Source organism: Vicia villosa, linkage group LG1, assembly GCF_029867415.1.
Source record: "Vicia villosa cultivar HV-30 ecotype Madison, WI linkage group LG1, Vvil1.0, whole genome shotgun sequence".
In the NCBI taxonomy this organism is placed as follows: domain Eukaryota; kingdom Viridiplantae; phylum Streptophyta; class Magnoliopsida; order Fabales; family Fabaceae; genus Vicia; species Vicia villosa.
Window position 1 is genome coordinate 241522815 of NC_081180.1, and position 24926 is coordinate 241547740.

General features: G+C 32.1%; 3 protein-coding genes across 4 annotated transcripts; all 3 read left to right on the forward strand.

Moving 5' to 3' along the window:
• Positions 1-7971: 7971 nt before the first annotated feature.
• LOC131645030 (kinesin-like protein KIN-14C) lies at positions 7972-14106 on the forward strand. 2 transcript variants are annotated; one of them, XM_058915688.1, is made up of 17 exons: positions 7972-8151; positions 8272-8535; positions 8617-8740; positions 9280-9389; positions 9486-9605; positions 9714-9917; positions 10427-10636; positions 10720-10794; positions 11162-11308; positions 11411-11546; positions 11657-11766; positions 12258-12419; positions 12509-12696; positions 13016-13097; positions 13175-13279; positions 13376-13480; positions 13596-14106. In XM_058915688.1, exons 1-17 carry the CDS (start codon positions 8107-8109, stop codon positions 13776-13778), a joined length of 2370 nt encoding a protein of 789 aa, XP_058771671.1. In that variant the 5' UTR covers positions 7972-8106; the 3' UTR covers positions 13779-14106. The 2 variants fall into 2 exon arrangements, with proteins under 2 accessions (XP_058771671.1, XP_058771670.1); XM_058915687.1 differs by having other exon boundaries at positions 8266-8535; positions 13596-14105.
• A 697-nt stretch (positions 14107-14803) lies between these two features.
• LOC131624521 (thioredoxin-like protein CXXS1) lies at positions 14804-16549 on the forward strand. The gene is made up of 3 exons (XM_058895480.1): positions 14804-15078; positions 15231-15353; positions 16128-16549. Exons 1-3 carry the CDS (start codon positions 14980-14982, stop codon positions 16278-16280), a joined length of 375 nt encoding a protein of 124 aa, XP_058751463.1. The 5' UTR covers positions 14804-14979; the 3' UTR covers positions 16281-16549.
• Positions 16550-20414: 3865 nt separating this feature from the next.
• LOC131645032 (kinesin-like protein KIN-14C) lies at positions 20415-23871 on the forward strand. Its single transcript, XM_058915690.1, has 8 exons — positions 20415-20815; positions 20921-21118; positions 21612-21735; positions 22593-22681; positions 22768-22824; positions 22950-23153; positions 23353-23417; positions 23507-23871. Exons 1-7 carry the CDS (start codon positions 20771-20773, stop codon positions 23413-23415), a joined length of 780 nt encoding a protein of 259 aa, XP_058771673.1. The 5' UTR covers positions 20415-20770; the 3' UTR covers positions 23416-23417; positions 23507-23871.
• The last annotated feature ends 1055 nt before the right edge of the window (positions 23872-24926 follow it).

Consider the following 24926-nt stretch of genomic DNA (forward strand, 5'->3'; position numbering starts at 1 on the left):
AAAGCCCTATGATGATCTACATGGTTCAAGCTTTCCATGGGCCCTTCAAACTTAAAAAATGCTCGAGCCATTTTTGAGAATTTGGATTGGAAAGTAAGTTGATCAGGCCATGCGTACAAATGAAACTATATCAGAACTCATTCCTTATCTTTCAGCTTGTTTCATATAATTTGAAGTTTGTTTACATGTTGCTAGTAAGCCAAATAATGAATCTGATACGTATTTGTGGTTTAGTTTTAATTTACTATTATATGATTGAAGTTTCTGAAAATTTCTGCATATATGGTTGAAACTGTGACTTTATGTATCATTATCTCTGTGATCTTGCTTTGTTTTCAAAAACTAAGAGTTGGGTGATGATCCTTGTTGCAAGGTGAACGAATTTGATGTTTGGATCGTGTTGATTGTTTGAGTTTTAATGAAGCTACGGTGATCGTGTTTTTTTTTTTTTTGATTCTGGGTCCCACGCGCTTATGTGTCAGTCAATCTTTGACTATGCTTTTCATTTCATTTTATTTTTTTCTTCTATTTTATGTTTGTTTTTTGAATTTATTTTAAATAATTTCTTTGATTAAAAAATCCCAAAAAAATGAACAATAATCTTAAGAGAGTCCTTTATTTTCTGATATTTTTATTTTTATTATTAGAAATTTCGTGATTAATTTTATAAATTCAGCATTTAAATAGTTTTTTTTTGTGTATTCCTTTTAGTATACATTTTGTTTTGTTTTATTTTTGATTGGTCCCTTATTTAAAAAATTGCAAAAAGATTATTTTCTTAATGCTTCTCTGTTCTAGTTAATTTAAGGCATTTTCATTTTGATTTTATTTGGAGTATTACTTCAAAAATGTAATTTTGAAGTTGTCAATCCAAATTAAGGTTTTTAGCTAGTTCTCTAACTTGTTGATTTTCATAAACCACTTTGTCCTGTTGATAAAATTAAGTAAAAATTGTGTAATGTTTCTAAGTGATTCAAGATGATAGGGATATTTTTTATTTTATTTTGAGGTTATGTTCATATATTTTTCATTGGTTTTTGTTTAAGACTAGTCCAAATGAACTTCTTAGTAGCTAGTCTTGTTGATTCCACATCAATGGATCAATTCCATAAGAATCCATGGGCTCTAAGGTTTAGTTCTGACTTGTAGACATTCCTAGGATGCTTAGTTTATTTTATGGTGAATTTATGAGTCTTTCACTTATTTATTTTGATTTTTGGAAGTGAACTAGTCTCATAGTCTTTAGTGATTGTGTTCAATTCTTATTGAACATTTTTAAGTCACACTTTAAGGACAATCTTTGGGAATGTCATGGTATCTACAACTAATTAGGATTGTTATATTTTGAAAGTATGACATCATTAGGATTGTTATCTTCTCAAATACTCACTTAATACATTCTCTATGCATGCATGCATCTTTTGAATAGTGGGACACTGCTGGTCAAGAACGTTTCCGGACTACCACTAGGAGCTAATATAGGAGAGTAAATCTAAGTCTTTGATTTAAATACCCGAAAAATAAAAATTATGGTAAAAATAAAAGAGTAAATATATATTTTAAATTTTGTTTTTTCTATTATCAAATATTTTTCTCATTTATAAAATACTAAAGTAATGATTTACTTAATAAAACATTTAATAGTTTTTTATTTTTAATTATTCTATTAATTTTGCATTGCATAAATCACATTCAATATGTTTTATTATTTATTATGTGTTGCTTCACCTTATGCTTCAAGTTTTGTTATTTAATTATGAAAAGTATATTTAGTTTTGATATTTTGAGTGAAAATTAATAAACTTTTAATAAATTTTACGTATTTTTTTCTATTATTGAAATTATATGAAACGAAAAAAATAATATTATTGATTCAAATATTAAAAAATAAAAATTTATTAACAATTTTTTTAAGGGTTAAATATGCTTTTAGTCCCTATAAAGTTATTCAAAATGGTTTTTAGTCCCTATAAAAAATATTGACTTTAGTCTATATAAAATTACTTTTGCACTCAGTTTTAGTCCTTGTATAGGGACCAAAAGTGAGTACAAAAGTAATTTTATTGGGACTAAAAATTAATATATTTTTTTATAAAGACTAAAAGTCAATATTAAGATATTTACAGGGACCAAAAATATAGTTAACCTTTTTTTTTTAAATATCACAATAAATGTGTGTACGACACTATACCCGTGTGAATGCATGGGTAATACAGGAGTACACGTGTGAGAGCACGGGTAACCATACCAAAATTATTGTGAACGTACGAGTAATACAAGAGTAACGTGTGAATGCACGGATAATCAACTCAAGATCCATGTGAACGCACATGTATCCACTATTTTTAATTTCAAATACAATAATTTTTAAAACAATATATAAATAATTAAAGTATATTATTAATGTCTTTCTTTTAAATATTTGAAAATTGATACACTTTTGTTTTTATTAAAAAAATATGTCTTTCATTTATATATTTATTTATATTTATTTTTGAGTACTTTTTTTATGTTTTATTTTTTAAAATTAAATTTAAATATTTTTATTTTATTTAAATTTTAAAATCTAACTGATGACAAATCTACAGTCCAAACCAGTACCCGTATGAACGCACGGGTATTCCACTAGTTCTTATTGAACATTTTTAAGTCACGACAATCTTTGGGAATGTCAATCTTTGAGAATGTCATGGTATTTTATTTGCCTTTTAATGACATCAAGTTGGATCAATTTATTTGATCATTCAATACTTGTTTGTGAATTACCTTATTCGTCTCTTGTTTTATTCAAACTAGTAACAAACCTGTGCATACGCACGGGTTCTGATCTGGTACACGCATTTGTTTACATAATATATTTATTTTAAATGGAAGATTAAAAAAGAAAAAATATTTAAATCTATAATAGATTTTTTCATATATAAAAGTATTTATATCAATAATAGATTTTTTTCCCGTGTACCATTTTTGAATCAAAATTCTGTAGATCATAAATATCATTTTGTGTATGTAAAAATATTTAAATCATTAATAAATTTTTTCCCGTATACAAATAGTATTTATGTTTAGGTATAATTTACAAAAATAATTTGATCAATAGTAAATTTTCCTATATAAAAATATTTATATCAATAATAGATTTTTTCTCGTATACCATTTTTTATCATAAATATTTGGAACATAAATACCATATTTCGTAGATAAAAATATTTAGATCAATAATATATTTTCCCGTATATGAATATTATTTATGTTTGGGTATGATTTACAAAAATATTTGGATCAATAGTAAATTTTCGTATATAAAAATATCTAGATCAATAATAGATTTTTTTCCATATACAATTTTTTGATCTTAAGTATTTAGATCATAAATACCATCTTTCGTATATAAAATATTTAGATCAATAATAGATTTTTTCCGTATACAATTATTATTTATGTTAAGGTATTATTTACAAAAATATCAAGATCAATTGTAAATTTTCGTATATAAAAATATTTAGATCAATAATAAATTTTTTTCTCGTATATAAAAATAACACCGTTTATTAAAATACATGGATCAAATATATTTTACCCGTACACAAATATTAGTTTTTGTAAGCATCATTTATAAAAATATTTAGATTAATAATAGAATTTGACTTTGACCCATAACAAACATTTGACACATAATTAGACTAATAACATTTATTTTAGAAACTAATTTACTTGTGAATTAAAATAGAGAATAATACTCATGCACCGAAAGTCTATAATTATTTTACACATCCAAAAAGTAAATTTTGGACACAAAATGTCTCTAAAATGGTATAATTTAGTTGCATAAGTACAATTTAGAACTAAAAATACAATTTAGTAGCAAAAGTACAATTTAGAACAAAAAGTACAATTTAGTTGCAACAGTACAATTTAGTAGCAAAAGTACAATTTAGGATCAAAAGTACAATTTAGTTGCAAAAGTACAATTTAGTTGCAAAAAGTAAATTTTGGACACAAAATACCCCCAAAATGATGAGGTGGCGGACAATGACAAAAGGTTAAAATGATGTTTTCCAGAACCATTAACTTTCTTATATTATACATTTGGTGCTGCACTTTGAAATTACCTTTGTCCTTTGATTCTATATGGAGTGTGATAAAGTTCAATAAACATACTTCTAGGAGTATGAAAGAATTATTTTATTCCATTTGCTCTTTTCTATTCCAAGTTTAAACTATCTTTTGCCATGTATAACATGTTTTTCATATCTTGTATGGTGAAGCCTTGAAGGCTAGAGATCCATTTTCATTTTGATAAATTGTTTGAATTTAAAACATATATTCCATTTATGCTTGTCTTCTTCTTTGATGTATGATTCCTCAAAGGTATGACATCACATTTCTATTGCTCATGGTCTATGACTACTCATTTTGGATGTTGATATTGGGATGACTTATTCTATAACTCATCCTCCCTCCTCAAGTTTTGGCCTAAGTGGGTTCATCAACCCCTCTTTCTTTTTGTGTGTTATAATTTTAATATGAGAATTGTTTGCTCCCCTCTTCCCTTTCTCCCTTGTTCAAGTGATATTCTCCTTTCTTTATTGAGATGGTTATCTCATTTTCTAGAAGGTTTCTACTTTCTTTTGCTTGTGTTGAGATGGTTTTCTCAATGGGGTGTTTACCTCTCTTGTTTTCTTATCATGCTCTCTTAGGACTTGGTTTTACCTTGTTCAAGGTAAGACTTTAGACTTTAGGTTAAGTTTGATAACAAATAGGATTTTGATTATTCTCCCTTTATTCAAACTTTAGGGCCATATTGTATGATAATTTTAGGACTTCTTTAGTCTCCCTTGGTTATTTCTTTTCCCTTGCATTCAAATTTTAAAACATCTAATAAATATTCAAATTCATTCCCTTAAAAAATTCTAATAAGTAGAGAAAGATGAGTATCCTTGCATTGGGATTAATTCACAACTATCTACATCAAAACCAATAAAAACATACATAAAATACTTAATAAATTTCAAACATTAAAAAAGTAAAGAAAGGTGAGCATCCTTGCATTGGGATTCAGTTCACAACTATTATACACTAAAAAATACAAACAAATCTTTCTCTCTCTTTTTAAGAACATGTTAAGTCCTTTCCACACTCAGGCGTATAAGTCTCCAAAGGTAGAGCATTGTTGGAATGTGATCTTAAACCTCTGTTCACCTAAAAAACACAAAAACAAACAAAAACTTTTGAGCTGAACTACGGTAACTCTGATTCCTAAAAAATGATACGTAGGCATTGGGGTACGTAAGGCCCGAGTGAGCACAATTTTATTTTCCCTATATTTTGCATGCATTGCATTTCCTTAGCATTAAGCTTTAGACTTATAGTTTAACACCAATATATTAAGAACTAACAAGAGTGGATCTCATCGAGTACGACGGACGTGAAGGGTGTTAATCCTTTCCCCTTGCGTAACCGACTCCCTTAACCTTTCTCTTGGTTGTAAGACCCTTGTTTGTTTTCTCTTAGGTTTTACTCGATGTTTTCCTTTCCCTTCTCATGGCTTCACTTTAACCTTTCTCTCGGCTTTATTGTTTTCGATGAGTTTTCCAATTGCTTCACTTTACTGAAGTCGAAAAAAAACTTTGATGTCGATGGAGAAATTGGAGAGTCATAGTGGGATCTCGACTAGTTGATAACAACCAACCTGTAGAAGACTTTAAAAATTTCATAAGTTAGAGAACTTATGTATTGACCTTGCTTTTTTTTTTTCGGAGACTTTGTTGCATTTCTCTCCAGTGAATTATGTTTATGCTCATCTAAGGCCTTTTGTATTGCTTTCAATGTTTTTAATATTTCATAGCTATTCACTCGTAGCCCATGTGTATATCTAGCCAAGTTTCAATACCTTGTAAGTATGCATTATGTCCATGTCGAAGATATATCCCCCCGCCTTTAGTATAAACCTAAGTTCTAAATTTTTGCTTTGATCTTTTATTCACAGAACTATGAATATGAGTTTCAAATGACAAATCTCAATTTAAGCTTTAGTTTTGTCGAGACACACTCATAGCGTTTTACGTTTCTTGATAAACCTTATTGTTTTGCCAACTGTACTTGCCTCTTCCGCTTTATAAATCCCGCTTTACTTACTTGCTTATTAAGTTTACAACCCAATGCCTTGTATTTAGGTTTATTGGGATCTACGTCCAATGTTTTCACAAGACGTTTCGTGGTTTTTGCCATAGTATGGAACTTTTTTTTTTGTTAATTTTGATTGCAACAATTGGCTTTATAAGCGCCAAGTCTTTTGAGGTCGGGTTAATATACCCTGGCAACAAAAATAGTTATATCCCGGATGTTGAGTCTACCCGTATATGCTTGGCTATTGAGAAAAGATTTAATCGACCTCCTTCATCCCAATTTGTATAAAATATTTTGGGGTATATACTAAGTCCCCTTGGATTTGTAACGAACAACTTTTTTTTGCCTTTTGTGGCTTTATAATTATGCTGTCCATTTTGTTATAAGCGCCTGGATACTTGCGACGCATTCTATATCCTTTGTAACACCCTAATTCCCCAACGATAATTCTATAAAATAAATAGAAGAAATTAAAATAATTAAACAATTAGGATGCCACCTTCATTCATCATATATGCTCATATAACAAGACACACAAAACAGACGCAATTAACTCTAGTGTTACATATTAGAGGTAACACCGCCTCATTCTACTCAATATGAGACAATCTCCTCAGCTAACCTCATTCTCAAGCTACTTCAGATTACCTGCGTGTTACCAACATATGGGTAACATTCAAACAAAAGGGGTGAGATATCATAACAATATAAGAAAGCGTATGATAACAAGTATATGAGAATAGAGTCATACACGATTCACCACTTCACAACACATCCACGTCATTTATTAACAAGTAGTATACAATTATTTTACAACATCTAATCCATCATCACATTATCGATTATATAAATATTCATCACCAAACAGCTCATCATCATTCATCATTATGTAAAATGCAACTAAATTAATGACTATGCGAATGCATGGGGTACCAACAACTCATCATCATTCATCATTATGTTTAAAAAAAAACAAAAAAATGATAATATTACATTTCATATAACTTAGAGTTAAGTTATCCGATCAAAACAGACAAATAAATTTAGACAACGGGTAAAAAGCGTGGCTTGAGATAAATAAACCCATATAAAACTTATTAATTTCTCCTATTCACATTATGTCTCAAAAAATGGCTGATAATTTATAGGTAAATTATGCAGACATAAAAACAAAAATTAGTTAAAAATAACAGTTAAAATACGGATCAAAAGTAAGGAAAAATGTGACCTCAGCTGTAATCCGTTTAGACCACGGTTTCAACCTGTACCCTAAACTAAATTTCTTTTATATCATTGGAAAACTTACGTGTACGTTATCCAAAATGCAATTTTTTTTAGACAATAACATAAATCGGAGAACTTAACATAAAGATTTTTGGGGTTTATTTACCTTAGGCCACATTTTTTTAAATGTTGCCAAATTTAATTTTTGGTTTTACTACCAAATAACTCAACTATAAGTTATCTGGAATGTAATTTTTTCAATTGTTTTTTTAAACATAATTTTTTCAATTTTTTTTTCTTTTTTAAAATATAATACAGAAATATTTTGGTCTAATTAAATTAATTGTTGGGGTAGAGAGATAATTATTGGGATATGAGGTATAATTTTCAAATTTTTAAGATAATCAAAGTAGGAAAATTTTTCCATTTGATTATGGTATACAAAAAAGTTGTATACATATAGAATTGGAGGATAGTGATATGAGATATCCATTGGCTATTGCTCTCAATGTCAAACAAGACCGTTAAGTTCAAAACTTTACAATTTGAAAAAAAACCGGGCCCAACTTCTGAACCGGTTCAATCGGTCCAAGAATAAAGCCAGAACAAAACCGAGAGAGACAGAGAGAGTGAGGAGCGCATTTTTGCTTTCAAATTTCGAATTTCATTTCACAACGTTCTTCTTCTTCTTCCTCCCAACACAAACCCTAACATCGTTCCCAATTCCCAAACCAAACACGATTCCGAACATACATGGCTTCCCGGAACCAGAACCGGCCACCGCGAAGCCCCTCCACGGTAACCCCCTTCTCTACCACTCTCTCGTGCTTTTGTATTTTCTAGATTTTGATTTAGTTGATTTCAATTTGATAACAGTAGTGATTTTTTTTGGTAAATTTGTTTGGTTTTTAGATGCAGAAGAAAGGGGTAGGTGCTGAGGAAATTCCGTCAGACAAGCGGAGAAGGATTGGTGGTGAAAAAGTGGGAGGACTGGTTAGAGGTAGGGCTCCGTTTGGTGCGCTCAACAACAAATCGGAAGTCAATGAAGTTAACAACAACGGCGGTGGCGGCGGCGGTGGTTCTTCTGATGGATCTGAATGTAGTATAGTTGATTTTACTGACGAGGAAGTAGATGCTTTGTTAGAAGAGAGGATGAAAAAGGGGAATCCTCGTGATACTAAGGTGTGTCTCTCGTTTGTGCTGTATTTTTAATTTGATTAATCACGGGGTTTTGGTGTTATTTAAGCTGGTTTTGTTTTGCAGAAAAAAATGGAGCAGATGGTGGACCTTATCAAGAGGCTCAAACAATGTGTAAGATGGTTTAAAGGAAAGAAAGAAAAGCTTCAGGCAGATCTTGAGTCGGCTGAGAAGAAATGTGTTGATACTGGTGAGCCTTCTCTTTTAACTTAAGTTTTTGTTTACTCTCTGGCACTGATGAAGACACCTTGCTAAGCATGTTATTAGATGCATCATCATACATGTCATGTTCCCTTTACTCCCTTTGGATGGTTTTCTAGTCTAGCTGTGATGTTGTACGGAGAAGGCTGCAGGCCGGGCTATTGGGCAATTTTGTATGACATTTAGAAGTAACAGCCTGTAGTATCAAGAGTAGATTACTCTTGATAGGAAAAGTATGAAGTATATCAAGTGATTTTATATGACCAAATGAAGAGAATGCTTGATTTTACTATTCAAAAGCTATAGCTTAGTTGTTTACATTGGTTAAAAGTACTACATTTGTGTCAACATTATCTAGACTCAAATATTATCAAAGAATGGCATTTTTCATATTCCGTAAGAAAATTTTCTTTTTATTTGAAGTACTGACTTAATAGTTTTATCATCCTAGCATTTGATTTTTAAGTCTTTGGTATTAGCTAAAAACATTTAAATGTTTCAACATTATCTATGTTTGTGTTTTCTCAGAGAATGAGATGAAAACTAAGATAGATGAATTGAATGAGGCTATATCAAATTTAAGGACGACGATTTCTTCTTTAGAAGAGAGGGTTGCAAAGGAAGAATCAGATAAACAGGTATGGTTGTTTGCCACAATATAGTGATTGGATATTCCAAGTGATGTTTACTTTTTGCTGCATGAACTTATTATTTCTTGTGTTTTTGATTTCTAGGAAGTGACTGAATGTTATAGAAAAGAAAAAGAAGCCAGAAGTGCAGCTGAGCAGACGAACGTTTCTCTTTCAACTGAACTTGAGAAACTTTGTGATGAGAAATCGGCTATTGAGCGGAAGGTAATGTTATTACAGTTACTAAGTCCACAAGTCCCACAGGATATTGGTTTTACTAGCAGGTTGCCTCAATAATTTCCCCACTCCTTTTGGTATTGTTAATTTTTGCAGGCCATTGCAACCGAGGACCTGTACAAGCGATCGCAAGAGTATAATATCAGTTTGCAGCAGTACAATAGTCGCCTTCAGTCAAATCTGGAAACAGTTAATGAGGCAAATAAACGACTGGAAACAGAGAAATCAAGTATTGTTGAGAACCTTAGCAATGCAAGAGGCCACAATAAGGCATTGCAAGAGCAAGTGGCATCTCTGAAAGTAAGTTATTTAGTGTTGATTAATGCCATCAGGCATATCCTTTATGGTGTCTATATATAGTTGTAGTTCATAATTTGCCCCCTGATACAGTTAAGTGTTTTAAATTACGTAAAGTTCCTGTTGTGAAGAACAAGTTGGATTTTTTTTCTTTCTGAATGATTCCTTGGAAACAAAATCGAAAAGGAGTAGATTGGATAATATATGAACTTGAATGAAGAACAGTGGAATGAAAATAAACTTGAAAACCTTGTGCATTTTGCTGATTTTTAGTTAAGTGTTTTAAATTACGTGAAGTTTCTGTTATGAACAAGTTGGATTTTTTTTTCTTTGAATGATTCCTTGGAAATGAAATCGAAAATGAGTTGACTGGATAGTATAAGGACTTGAAGGAAGAACAGTGGAATGAAAATAAGCTTGAAAACCTTGTGCATTTTGCTGATTTTGAATTGTCGCTTGACATATCTTAACAATATTTCTCTTGTTGGATCCTTTCTTTTCTGTTATCCCAGACTTCACAAGACGAGGCTACAAAGGGGAAAGACATGTTAGCCAGTGAACTCAAATTCCTCCGAGATGAATTAAAACAAGTTAGAGACGACCGTGATCACCAAGTTGGACAAGTACAAGCCTTAACCGGAGAAGTAGCCAAATACAAAGAATATACAGGGAAATCAAGTGAACAACTGGATACATTGACGGTTAAAACAAGTGCTCTTGAGGTTGTTTATTGTTTCTTGACCACTTTAGTGACAATAAGTATTATGCACTCATGTATTCATTAAATTTATGACTTTACTTGTAGGAGATATGTACTTCACAAAGGCAACAAATAGATATGTTGCAGCAGCAATTGACGGCTGAAAGAGAGAAGTTGAAGGTACAAAGTTATACCGATGTTTGCATGTGTGTGCTTTGTTTTTCCCATATTAATTTAAATAAAAAATTTACTTCACGTTATTAAAATTAGGGTGGAGTTCAATCATTTTCCTGTTCGAATAATAATAAATGGTTCTGGAGTGGAGAGTATTTTTTACCCCAAGTTTAACTGTTGGACCACATTACCAACTATACGAGGTCTCTTGAATAATATGAATATATGCTGATATTCATTCAACAATAAGATAAATCCAAATATTTTCAACCGGGGAAATTTTTTGATTTGAATGATAGTAGTTGAATTTTGCTACTAGTAGTTAGCACAAATATGATAACTACAACTGACAATAACTTTATTTTCTTGTTAGATGGCCGATTTATCTTCTTCAGAAACAAGAGCAGTGTTTGAAAAACAGGAAACAACTATTAGTCAACTACGAGAGAGATTGGCAGAAAAAGAATTTCAAGTAATTGAAGGAGAGTCATTACGAAAGAAACTGCACAACACTATTCTGGTAAATTGATTTTGCTGAAAGTTTATCATTACATCTCATCTGTTTTCAATTATTTGGTATAATATTAATAGTCTGATACTATATAATCATTTATGCTCATAGGAATTAAAAGGAAATATCCGTGTGTTCTGCCGTGTGCGACCTTTGTTACCGGATGATGGTCCTGCAGCAGACATGGTAGTTTCTTTCCCTTCATCAACAGAAGCTCTTGGCCGGGGCATTGAATTGGCACAGAGCGGTATGTCCAGAAGCTACTTTCTATTATCCTCTGTTTTCACTGTCTTGTAAGTTTCATGTAGTTTATGTGCCTATTCGATTATAACAATTTCATCATGTTTAAAAATACAGGGCAGAAGTATTCTTTTTCATTTGACAAAGTATTTAATCAAGAGGCTTCTCAGGAGGATGTTTTCACAGAGATTTCACAGCTTGTACAAAGTGCACTTGATGGGTACAAGGTGATTTCTACTGTCTATTCTTTTGATTTCTTTTACTATATAACTACAAAACCTTTTATACATGAAAAATAGGCAAAACAAAGAATAGAGATTGGACATAATTTGCAAGATGGAATAATGCTTACTCTTAGCCTTGGAGACTTTACACACAATTTTGTTAATACAGTTTGACTTGTTGTAGCCATTTCAGTTATTTACAGTTTTTTCCATGTTTGAATGTGTTGGTTGCTTGAAGATTCTGGTAACTCAGGCCTTGTTTCTTAAAAAACAAAGAGTAAAAATTACCTAAAAGCTAAAATTGAAGTTGAGCTTGTATTTGTTCTCTAAAATGTATTTCCATTACATACAAAATCTGGCACAGTACTTTGGCCACATGGATTTTGCTTGGCTATGCCCAACTTGGGCTTGTTTTTTGGTGTGCTGCCTTTTTCGTTTTACTCGATAAATATGCCTTGGCTTGCTGAATAAGGTTTCATGGTTTATTGGGACAGGTTTGCATTTTTGCTTACGGACAAACAGGTTCTGGAAAAACCTATACGATGGTTGGCAGGCCTGGTCTCCCCGAGCTGAAAGGCTTGATACCACGTTCACTTGAACAGATATTCCTGGTTAGTCAATCTCTGAAAGATCAAGGATGGAAGTACACTATGCAGGTAAATATACTATTTTACTCATTATTTTCATTTGCACATAAACTAACGTCAGTAGGAACCTTACAATTTGTGAAAAATATCTATTATAGGCCTCGGTACTTGAAATATACAACGAGACAATAAGGGATTTATTAGCACCAGCAGAAAATCCTGGAAAAAAGTACAATATTATACATGATGCCAATGGAAAAAACACATATGTTCCAGACCTAACTATTGTGGACGTGTGCGGCGCAGATGAGATTTCCACTCTCCTAAACCGGGCTGCACAAAGCAGGTGAAGTAATAACAAAAATCTGCAAATATTATTATTAGGGATTTTGTGATGTTGTGCTGGCATGAGCTTTCCAGTCAAATATGTGCCAGTGCAATAACACCTTTTTCCTTTTTATGAATTTTGGTTGGCCAATTGTTCATTTTCAACTAATAATAATCTATTGAAGTTGTCAACTTTGCTTATACTGTAAGTTTTTTTCAAATAAAGTTGTGCTTTTGACCCAATTTGAATATTTACTTTAGTTAATGTACAAGATACAATGTGAATGTGTTCTTTCTGGCCTTTGATTTTTAAACCAGTGGCTGTTACATTTTTTCAGATCAGTAGGAAGAACACAGATGAATGAACAATCGTCACGAAGTCACTTTGTCTTTACTCTGCGCATCAGCGGCATTAATGAGGTTCGCTCTTTGATACTAAGGTATATTTGCTGCTCTTTTTTCTACTGTATCCTGATTTACTTTTATCTTGTTTGTAGAACACCGAACAACAAGTACAAGGTGTGCTAAACTTGATTGATCTTGCTGGAAGTGAAAGGCTGTCGAAAAGTGGAGCAACTGGGGACCGTTTGAATGAAACTAAGGTGTCTTTGATTTTCAGATACGTCTTGAGCATGATGTCTATAACTTTAGTTTCATTAATCAAGTAGTAACAAATGTTTGCAATATATGTCTGTCAGGCTATAAACAAAAGTCTTTCCTGTTTGAGTGATGTCATTTTTGCCTTGGCGAAAAAAGAGGATCATGTCCCCTTCAGGAATTCTAAACTGACAACCCTTCTCCAGGTATGCAAAGTGAATATTTGCATTCCTAGTTTTTGACTCCTTTTGCTTTATTTTCATTAATTATAACCTTTTTATATTTTAACATCATGTAACCTTCTGTTTTTTCCTTTGGCAGCCATGTCTTGGTGGAGATTCAAAGACGTTGATGTTTGTAAATATTTCGCCTGACCCAACTTCAACAGGAGAATCACTTTGTTCTCTTCGTTTTGCTGCGAGAGTAAATAGTTGCGAGATTGGTATTCCTCGGCGCCAGACATCCATGAAATCCTCCTCCGATTCTCGTTTGAGCTACGGCTAAGATTAAAGGTCTGCTATAGGCATTGTCATCGCACAGACCAATAACCAAAATAACCATGACTGTAATGCTTTTGCAGGGATATAAGAGAAGTGTTGTTTTTTAGTCTTGGGTTAATGTAATTGTGTTAACATTTAGAGAGTTGAGCTTGTAGAGAGGCTTGGCTATAGCCTATAGCCTCAATCAATGATGATATTGGTTGCCTTGTATTTGTATCATTTAACTCTGATATTACCAAATTATTTTATTTGAGCAGCTTGCTGATTGTAATCTTTATGTAGTAATGGAAAATACATCATTTGACTATTCTTTGCAATGGGTTTGGGTCATTTGAAATGTTGATTTAATTACCAATAATATGCACTAAGGTGGATTGTGATTTTCTTTTTTTTATAAATTTTTTATATAACATATATCTTCTGAACACAATTGGAAAGACTTATTCAAACATATATGATAATAATAATAATAAGGGTCTTGCTAACGAGAAAATATTTTATAGAAAATTTAACATTTCAATTTTCGAGGTATTAAATACGCAGATTATCGAAATAAATTTACTATTTTAAAAGTTTTAACCATTGTTCTGAGGGCACTAGCAATCTCAATTTTAGGGTCGGCCGCTCTGCGCTGATAATGACTAGTCTGCCCCAAGAATGTTCTGGAAGCAGTGGTGGTGACTCAGACTAAGTGGGCCCATTGAATCCAATGGTAGGTAGAACTAGAGGTACATTGTCTTTATTGTGATGAACGGTGGATAATGAATGATTTGATAGAATATTTAAAGATATCCATATCTTTTTCTTTTATCTCTTTGATTGCTTTTGCAACTTGTACAAAGTACAAACAATACAGCTAATTGTTCTTTTATTCACAATATTTATTTTAATTTAGTTCATTTTATAATAATATCTACATTTACATTTATCCAAATTCCAACTTCAATAATAATTATGTTAACTGAATTAGCCACTAGTTTTATTTATTTAAATAAACTATTGGCATAAAGTTTTTAATTCGAGAACCTTGTTTAGGGGTTTGTCCTTATCCTTTGAGGAAAATAATGTAACATTCTATGCTGTCATCTTACTATTTAGTATCACTGTTTTTTAAGATTGTCTTCATCTTCAGCTGCAGATAGTAAACAGTGAAAAAAAACACTTTTCTTTTGTTGTTGTTCTTCTTTTGTTGAAGGAAGGTGTTAATGGAAACCATAGAGCAAAACAAACCCAAGGTGGTGGTGATTGATTCTTTGCAATCATGGGAATTCTATGTCAACCAAGCTTCTAACCAGAATTCTCCTGTAAGTCAAAGTTTGGATTTTTTTTATGCTTGATCTTTGAAAATGAGTATTTGATTAAGGGGTTTTCTAGTTTTGATTCAATTTGGTTTTTAGGATAAAATTGTGGATAGATTGATTGATCAGCTTTTTGTGTTTTGTGGAATGGATCTTAGATTGTCGTTCACTTTACTGCTTCATGGTGCATGCCATCAGTGGCTATGATTTCGTTTTTTGAAGAGCTTGCATCAGATTATCCAGATTTTCTCTTTCTCTCTGTTGATGTTGATGAAGTTAAGGTAATTTTTCTTTCTTAAATGTTTCTAGATTCACATAATCATTACTACTTATCAGTCAACCTATGAAACACGAACACCGAAAACACGGACACTAGTAATAATCTGAAAAAAAAATAATAAATTAAACGTAATCACAAGTGTTGGTGTCGGTTTCGGACACTCACACATCTTTTTTGAGAGGCGTTGGTGCTACAGGGTCAACTTTCTGGGTGAGTTGATGTGAGGAACTATGCAGTGTACTGGAAATCTTGCATGTGTTCTATTTTGATATTGCTATTCAGATTTCTTCTGGTTTATTATGCACATATCAGAGAATTGCAGAAGTGGTACACTGTCCAAGATCTTATTATTTTTAGATCAAAAGTTTTCCTGCAATTGTTTCACATGTTTTATGTTCTTCAAGGTCATATACTAATTGACATATAATGTCTCTACTATAGTGACCACTTTGAATATTTAAAATTCATCGGCTCGATCCAAAAGAGTAGTTAGCATTTGGATTGGAATCTGATATCATCGCGATGGTTAGAGTTTTCCTTTTTTGAAGGCTTGTTTAAGATGAAAATTGGCAATGGGAGCTCTGATACCGTCTAAAGAACGGACGGAAAGGATAGTTGCATTCATCTAGTTCTATACCGATAACTAATATGCTTCAATAACTTCTGTTGTTCTTAAACAATATACAATCTAGACATGATTTTTGTGATTCTTTATTGAATGTTTTGATATCGTTTACCGATGGAAATGAATGAATTTGAACTTTTTTGAGTACAGGAGGTGGCCACCAAGAATGACATAAAGGCAATGCCGACATTTCTGTTTCTGAAAGATGGTACTGCATCGGAGAAGATAGTTGGTGCGAATCCAGAAGAGCTAAAGAAAAGGATAGACGGGTTGGTTCAGACCACTCGCGCATCGGTTGCGTAGTATATGCATCTGTATGATGTTTTCACTTTGCAAGTTGTAAGAATTGTGTTTATGGTACTGCAGAATAATATCTTGGTCAAATCATTTTCATTTGTGATGTTTTATGTCAAAAGTTTTCAAGTGTAAATTTCCTAGTTCCATTAGCTTAATGGTTTTGTTAATGGTTACTACTTTCTACAGTTTTTTGTGGCAGAAAAGATTTGTATATTTTGTCAGTTTTTAATGTTGTGGATTTTTATTACTTTGTTGGAAATCATGTTTATTGGTCATGGTTAAGATGTTGATATTCTTTATGATTTATTTAAAAAAAATATATAAATCGGATATTCTCTATGCGCAATTATATAAACTAATTCTTCGGGATGATGAAATATTTTATGATTTGTTTATGGAAGGTTAACTTGTTGATATTTTTTGGTAATCACTATAGTAATTACTAGAAAAGTTGTTAGATTCATGAAAGTCTACCTATATTCGAGATGGTTCTGTAAGCTCGATTTGTAAAATTCTAAAAAAAATAAAAATGATTTTATAAAAATTTGTAAATAACATAAATAAACATTCTCATTTCAAATTCGATAATAAAGTTATTAGAAAAAAAACAATGAAAAAACAAGCAAAAGTATTAAGATAAGATCCTTGTAAGCAAAAATCACATGCTTTTATTTCGTTGCAAAAATTACACTAAACTCGAAAACTTTTTTGAAACTCACAAGTCTATGTTAGCCTTTGAGTCCGAGTGAGCAGGGTTGTCGTCGGGGTTGGGCAATCAGGCCTATGATCCAGAGCCTCCATAAAATAGGAGTCTCAATTTTTTTTTTTATAAATTATAAATTTGAAATAAATAAAATAAATATTAGTTGTTCAACTTAATATGGAATTTAAGTTACTTAGCGTAATGGTAAAAAAACTTGTTTTTGGCTCAAAGGTCCATGTGCCTACATTTTTACTATTTAAATGTATTATTAAAAAAAAATTAAAATATGATATTATATATCTACCTTTCTTTTAATTGTGGTCTATTTTTAAAATTGGCACATAGCCTCCAAATTGTCGGGGACGACCCTGTAAGCGAGTCTACCGCAATCTTTTTCCCGAATGTGAATCAATTAGTTTTTCTTTTTTGTGTTTGGATGATGTAATTGAGAATTATTAAGGAACTCAAAATTCCAAGCAATTCAAATGATTCAATTGAAACCCATTTATTTTTAAATATTTTTGTTTGGATGAAGTATTAAAATGATTCATTGTTAAAATTTTGTGGTCATTTTCATAAATTTTAAAAATTTTGAGTCAAATTTAAAATATAAAAAATAAAGACCAATTTGTATTTTTTATTAAAATTTAAAGGGATCAATTTGTAAAATTTCAAAATTATTAAGACATATTTGCATTTTTTTTGAAATTTTTTGGGGTAAATTTAAAATTTTCATAAAATATGAGGACCATCTTATAAATTTTGAAAAATAATAAACAATTTAACATTGACATTATATAGAGTGAATAAACAATTTCAAATTCTTTACTTTTTGGTGTCATTTGAAATTCTTTAAATTTAACTCGAGTAAAATACTTCATAAATTTACTCCATTTTAACAATTATCTATATTTATTATTATTATTTTTTCTCATTAAAATGTTTCATTTAAACACATTCTTAACTTCAAAAACTTTTTAAACTCTAGAGGCAACTTTTTTATAAGGTTTAGTCAATTAAATTTGCCTTTAATTATAATTCTAGTGAACAAACAACATTTTTATCTCCTTCAAATATACTTTTTTATTCATTTAGTTAAAACTTATTTTGAGACATGAAAAAGTTAGAGTTGAACACAGATCATTCACAAAGTACTTAATAACATAAATATTTTTACCGTTTCTACATAAATATGACATTGTGTCAGACTATAACTGATAATTAGTTACTCCCTCTGGTCACAATTATAAGAAAAATTAACTACTCACACATTGATTATGAAAAAAAAATAATTTTCACATTGATTAAGAAAGTTAGTGGAAGACCCTTAGGGCGAGGCGATTCCCACTAGGAGGTGACATATGGTAATCACTTCTTCTATGGGCTATAGCCCTCCCACCTTAGCAAAGTTTTTTAAAAATATAACACTACATGATCCAAGTTGATAAAAAGGAGACTGTTTTTGGAAGAGGATCGGTGAAGCTTATAACCAGCATTGTGACAAGAGTTTCATAGAGAGAAAACCGATGGAACTAAAAGGTTGATGACATAAAATTAATCTATCAAATCAAAACTTTATTGGATCGGATACTACAAACAAGCTATGGCTACCCGGAAAAGCGGGAGATCCAAGAGCACTATCATTTCATCTGCATACAATATTTATTTTCAAGATGAATGTGAAAATTCACATTTGAGGGTGCATGAAGATTTTTGAAAGATGAACTCAAATGACTTGCAGGTTCATCAAAAGTTTCTACAGAAAGAATAAATAATCCAATTTCTAGAGCATGTATTCATCTTCTAACCCATTAACACCAAGAAGCAGCGAATATAATCCATCATCAACTACATTGTTATACCGTTCAATCGGTCAAAAGGCAACCAACAGGAGGAGAAAAAAGTTTATGAAAATGTCTACCCACAATGTCAAATTTAATGCTTTGAAAGATGAGTTCCAAAAGAAAAATGAATTGACGTGAGAGTTCACACAAGTTTATGCACGTATTGAGGGTGCAAAAGTTGAGATAGAGAGAAAAGAGTTGATGGAAAGATGAAGAAGACAAAGAATGAAGTTGATAGGTTGAAGATCAATAATATACAAATATTAGCGACATATACATCAAACATGAATCCAAGACAACTGCAATATCATGAAATATTTTGTGAAATTATTAGAGAAAGATATGTACTTAATTGATACAATTATGTATGTTGGATATTTTTATATTCTTATAATTCTTAGTATATCATTAGTAGTTATTAAAACAAGGTGTTGTTCAAACAAGATGTTAATCAAACTAGCAATATAGATAATCTTATAAATACTCTTCTCATGCATAATAAACTTCACAATTAATTCAAACTTTTTCCCATCACCCCAGTTTATTTTGTTATTTAATATCAAACTTATTTTTACATGGATCCTTCTAATTCTTCTCACTTTGCAAATACATTCATGGATTATATGAATGATGACATTATGAGACTTTTCTTTGAAAGTCAATCACAAGAAGAAGTTGTGTGCTCCTAGTATGCCTAGACGCTGAAAAAGAAACATCGGGAGGAATCATGTAGAGGAACACGAGTGATTATTCAATGATTACTTTTAAGATATGCAGTTTACATAGACGAGTTGTTTCGACTAAGATACATAATGCATAAAAAATGTATTCCTTCATATTGTTGAAGATCTTGGTCAGTATGATGAGTATTTTCGACTGAGCATTCATGCAACTGGTAGATCAAATCTTCCAGTGCTACAAAAATGCATTGCTGTTATTCGTATGTTGGCATATGAAACATCTATTGATAGTATGGATGACTATTTAATAATTGGTGAAATTACGGTGTTAAAATGTATTGATAAATTTACAAGAGGTATGATTGACGTGTTTGGAGAACACTACTTGCAGAGACCAATCATTGAAGACTTTGAACACTTACTACAAATAGAAGAGACACATGGTTTTTCAAGTATGTTAAAGATCATTGATTATATGTATTGAGAATGGAAAAATTGTCCTGTTACTTTGAAATGACAATATGCTCAAGCTGATCATGGTAAGCCCATTGTTATGCTCAAAGTAGTGCCTTCACAATACCCATGGGTTTGACACACTTTCTTTGGGGTAGCAAGTTCAAACAACAATATCAATGTACTAAACTAATCCAATGTCTTCAAAAATGCTCTTCAAGGACGAACTCCCAAAGTCCATCATACAATCAATCATAATGAATACAGAATGAATTTCTATATGTCAAACAACATATATCTTGAACGAGACACATTTGTGAAAAGCATCTCAATGTCATAAGATGATAAAAAAATTTTTTTTTTAAAGGCGCAATAAAAGATATTGTACTAGACCAAATTTTCCAACCTCGATTTATAATCGTACGTGCATCATGCCGGCCATATATGATACCAATTTTAATTATTCAGATACTTGTGATAATCATGACAATGAGTAGACAACACTAAAAATGATTCTAGCTTCCCAAACCTTACATCGCTATGCTAACTGAACATACTATTATTGAAGGTCTTCCACACCTTTCCAATTTATTTTCTGCACAACTAATAACCCAACAAGTGTTGCAACAACAGATACTGCAATGCCCAACAATGTTCCATTGGAACAATTTTCTGCAGAGTTTTAACAATTGCATCACACAATCATTCACTAAACATTTGTTATATGCAGAAAGACCAAACTTCAAGCTCTGGTGATTTCTCCAAACCCTAACACCCTTCCCATTTCCCAAAATACCAAACACGATTCACACTCACATGGCTTCCCGGAGCCAGATCCGGCCACCGCGAAGTCCCTTCACCGTAATCCCCTTCTCTCTATCACTCTCATGCTTTTTCTATTTTCTACATTCTACTCAAGTTGCTTTCAATTCCCTGAGATTTTTGTTACATTTGTTTCATTCTTAGATGCTGAAAAAATGGGAAGCTGCTGAAGAAATTGGTATTGGTAGAGCCAGGGTTCCTCTTGGTGTCCTCAACAACAATGTTAGCGGTGGCGATGCTGCTGCCGAGGGATATGAATGCAGCATTGTTGATTTCACAGATGAGGAAGTAGATGCTTTGTTGGATGAGAGGATGAAAAAGGGGATTCCCTGTGACACTAAGGTATCTCACTTTGGTGATTCTTAGTTTAATGTGTGTTTGGTTCTGCGGTGAAAAAAATTGATTTTGTAGAATTGATTTTAGTTAAAATTGAGTTTAATATAAAGTGATTTATGTTTGGATATATTCACAACAAAAGTGATTTGTATGAAAATTTGTTTGGATTTTTAATTGAAATTGCTTTTGGATTTGTAAGTGACGAAAAGGGCAAAAAAGAAAAGATGATGAATGTTATTGACTTTGTTCAATTTAAGGGCAAAAAAGAAAAACGGATGGAGAGGAGAATTGACTTCAAAAAGCTAGGAATTGTAGCTTCATATGAAATCAATTTTGAACAAGAAAAAGTATGCGGCGGCAGGCTGTTTGAGAATATCAAACATGTTGGAATTGATTTTGAGGGTTTCTACTGGATAACCAAACATAGACTTAATTAATCGTTGAGTTTTGCTGTTAACTAAGCTAGTTTTGGGTTTGATTTTTACTTTTTGTTTTGCAGAAAAAAACGGAGCAAATGGTGGATCTTATCAAGAGACTTAAACAATGTGTAAGGTGGTTTAAGGGAAAGAAAGAAAAGCTTCAGACGGATCTTGAATCGGCTGAGAAGAAATGCGTTGACACCGGTGAGCCTTCTCTTTAAACTTGAGTTTTTGTTTACTGTCTGGCATTGATGAAGACACCTTGCTAAGCATGTTTTTAGATGCATCATACATGTTACTCCCTTTGTGTGATATCTAGAAGTAACATGAGGAATGTAGTATTCGTAGATTAGGCAGAATAGGAAAAGTATGAAGTATGTCAAGTGATTTTATTGATTTTATGTAGTTGTAAAGGATTCAATATATGACCAAATGAAGAGAATGCTTGGTTTTACTATTCAAAGCTATGCTTAGTTGTTTACAATGGTTAAAATACTACTCTGGACAAAAATATGATCAAAATAATGGCTTTTTCCGTTCTCTTAAGAAATTGTTCTTTTTATTCAAAGTAGTGACTAAATAGTTTTATCACCTTGCATTATTCCAGCATTTGAACTCCAGGATGATTGTTAAGTCTTTGGTTTTAGCTAAATGATCTAATAGAACGGTCTCCCGCTATCCCACTTTTGGGGTCAGCTGCTCCGCGCCACTATCCGAGAATGACTACTCTGATATCAAGTGATTTTATTGATTTTATGTAGTTGTAAAGGCTTTAATATATGGCGAAATGAAGAGCATGCTTGATTTTACTATTCGAAACATCGCTTAGTGGTTTACACTTTACAATGGTTAAAAATACTACTTTGAACTCAAATTTTATCAAATAATGGCTTTTTCCATTCTCCGTAAGAAATTCTTCTTTTTATTCGAAGTACTGACTAAATAGTTTTATCACCTTGCATTATCCCAGCATTTGAACTCCAAATGATTGTTTAAAAGTCTTTGGTTTTAGCTAAAAACATTTAAATGTTTCAACATTATCTACATTTGTGTTTTCTTAGAGAATGAGATGAAAACCAAGATAGATGAATTGAATGAGGCTATATCAAATTTAGAAGAGAAGATTGCAAAGGAAGAATCCGATAAACTGGTATGGTAGTTTGCTTCAATGTTGTGATTGAATATTCCAGGTGATGTTTGCTTTTTGCCTCATGAACTTGTGTTTTTGGCTTCTAGGAAGTGATTGAATGTTATAGAAAAGAAAAAGAAGCCAGAAGTGCAGCTGAGCAGAAGGTAATGCTATGTTATTACAGTTACTGCTTAAATATTAAGTCCACAAGTCCCACAGGATATTGATTTTTCCAGCAGGTTGCCTCAATAATTTTCCCCACTCCTTTTGTTATTGTTGATTTTTGTAGGCCATTGCAACTAAGGACCTGTACAAGCGATCACAAGAGTATAATATCAGTTTGCAGCAGTACAATAGTCAGCTTCAGTCAAATCTGAAAGCAGTTAATGAGGCAAATAAACGAATGGAAACTGAAAAATCAAGTATTGTTGAGAACCTTAGCAAAATAAGAGGCCACAATATGGCATTGCAAGAGCAGCTGGCATCTCTAAGAGTAAGTTATTTATCGTTGATTAATTGCCATCAGGCCTATCATTTATGATGTCTATTGTTTGTTGGTACCCGAAAGTGTTTTAAATCACGCGAAGTTCCTGTTGTGAACATGTTGAATTTTTTTTCTTGAAAAGATTCCTTGGATACGCGTAAGTTGCATTATGCACTCATGTGTACATTAAATTTGACTTTACTTGTAGGAGGTATGTAGTTCACAAAGGCAACAAATTGAAATGTTGCAGCAGCTGAAAAAGAGAATTTGAAGGTACAAAGTTATACTGTTATTTGCATGTGTGCTTTGGTTTTCCCTGTATTAATTTGATTAGAAAATTTACTTCACATTATTGAAATTAGGGTGGAGTTTGATCTGCATCAGTAGCTAAGTTGCAGACCATAACACAATGACTGTAAATAGGCCGCACGAGTTCCACTACACAGCAAAATCTGGAGATACACACACTGTTTGGAGTCTCTCAAGCATCAAAGAAGAATAATCTTTGTTGTTGGTGATTTCAATATTGCACCGTATGCAAATTGATCAGAGTGATACAGAGCCAGATTTTGACAATAACGAGCTTAGAAGTTAATTCAAATCAATGTTAATTGGAAATGGAAACAACTTTTCCGATGTGTTTCGAGCAAAACATTCAGATGATATAATATTTTGTCATTGGGATTATGCTCCTTTCAAACTAAGTCAACCTTTCAAATTTAGTAAATGGATCACTTGAAAACAATGAACAATGTTTTTGCTTGTATTGTTGAAACATTCATGCTGATATATGTCAGATTAGCTCATCAAGAACTGGGTAGAGGACTTGACGACATATTCAAAACCCTCACTCTAGAATATCTGCCAGAACCTTTATAGGACACTCTAAAGCCCTATAGGTTATCCATCAGATTCATATTCAAATCCCCCTGGAATATTTGTCAGAACCTTAATAGGACTCTAAAGTTTTAAGGGTTATATCAGATTCAGAATCTTGGTAGGACTTTAAAGTCCTTCAAAGTGTCCACTTAATCTTAGTAAGACTTTGAAGTTTTCTGGAGTATCCATCAGAACCTTAGTAGAACATTGAAGGGAAACTTAGTAGGACTTTGAAGCCCTCCAGGGTATCCATCAGAACCTTAGTGGGACTTTGAAGTCTTCTAGGGTATCCATCAAAATCTTAGAATGACTATGAAGTCGGTGTTAGTATCCATCAGATAAACGGTTGTAAAGGGCAAAAACACATGCAAATAAATTCAGGAATCAGGATCCACTTTAGAAAAAACATGAAAAACAAAGATGAAACAAGATTAAAATTCATTAATGAAAAAGTTTAGAAATTACAAAAGAACTTGTACAATGGGGCGATATTACTCTAACAGATACAAAAGTCAAAAGCCTGATCTTAAGGGGAAACCCACCCTTGAAGGAGGACTAATCTCCACAAAAAACACTTCGCCTTTATACTCTTTATGTCTGGGGAACTATGTACCTTTAATCCCATTTTAGATGGAGAGACTTAATAGCATGATAAAAAGCACAAACTGGGGGAGTAGTCCGAGTTGCGGTTTGAAGTATCGAGAGCTTGCCTAAAGTATTAAGGGTTCGTCTGAAGTATCGTTAGCACGCCCAAGAGTTTTAAGAGCATTATCAAGAACCTGCTCCGGGTTGATCTGCCCGTCATAGTGGGTCAGAAAATCCCGTTTCATGGATCAAGTTCATCTTTGCAATCCGAAACCAGGGCAAGAGAAATATTCAAAAAGGAGGTTAGACAATAAAAAA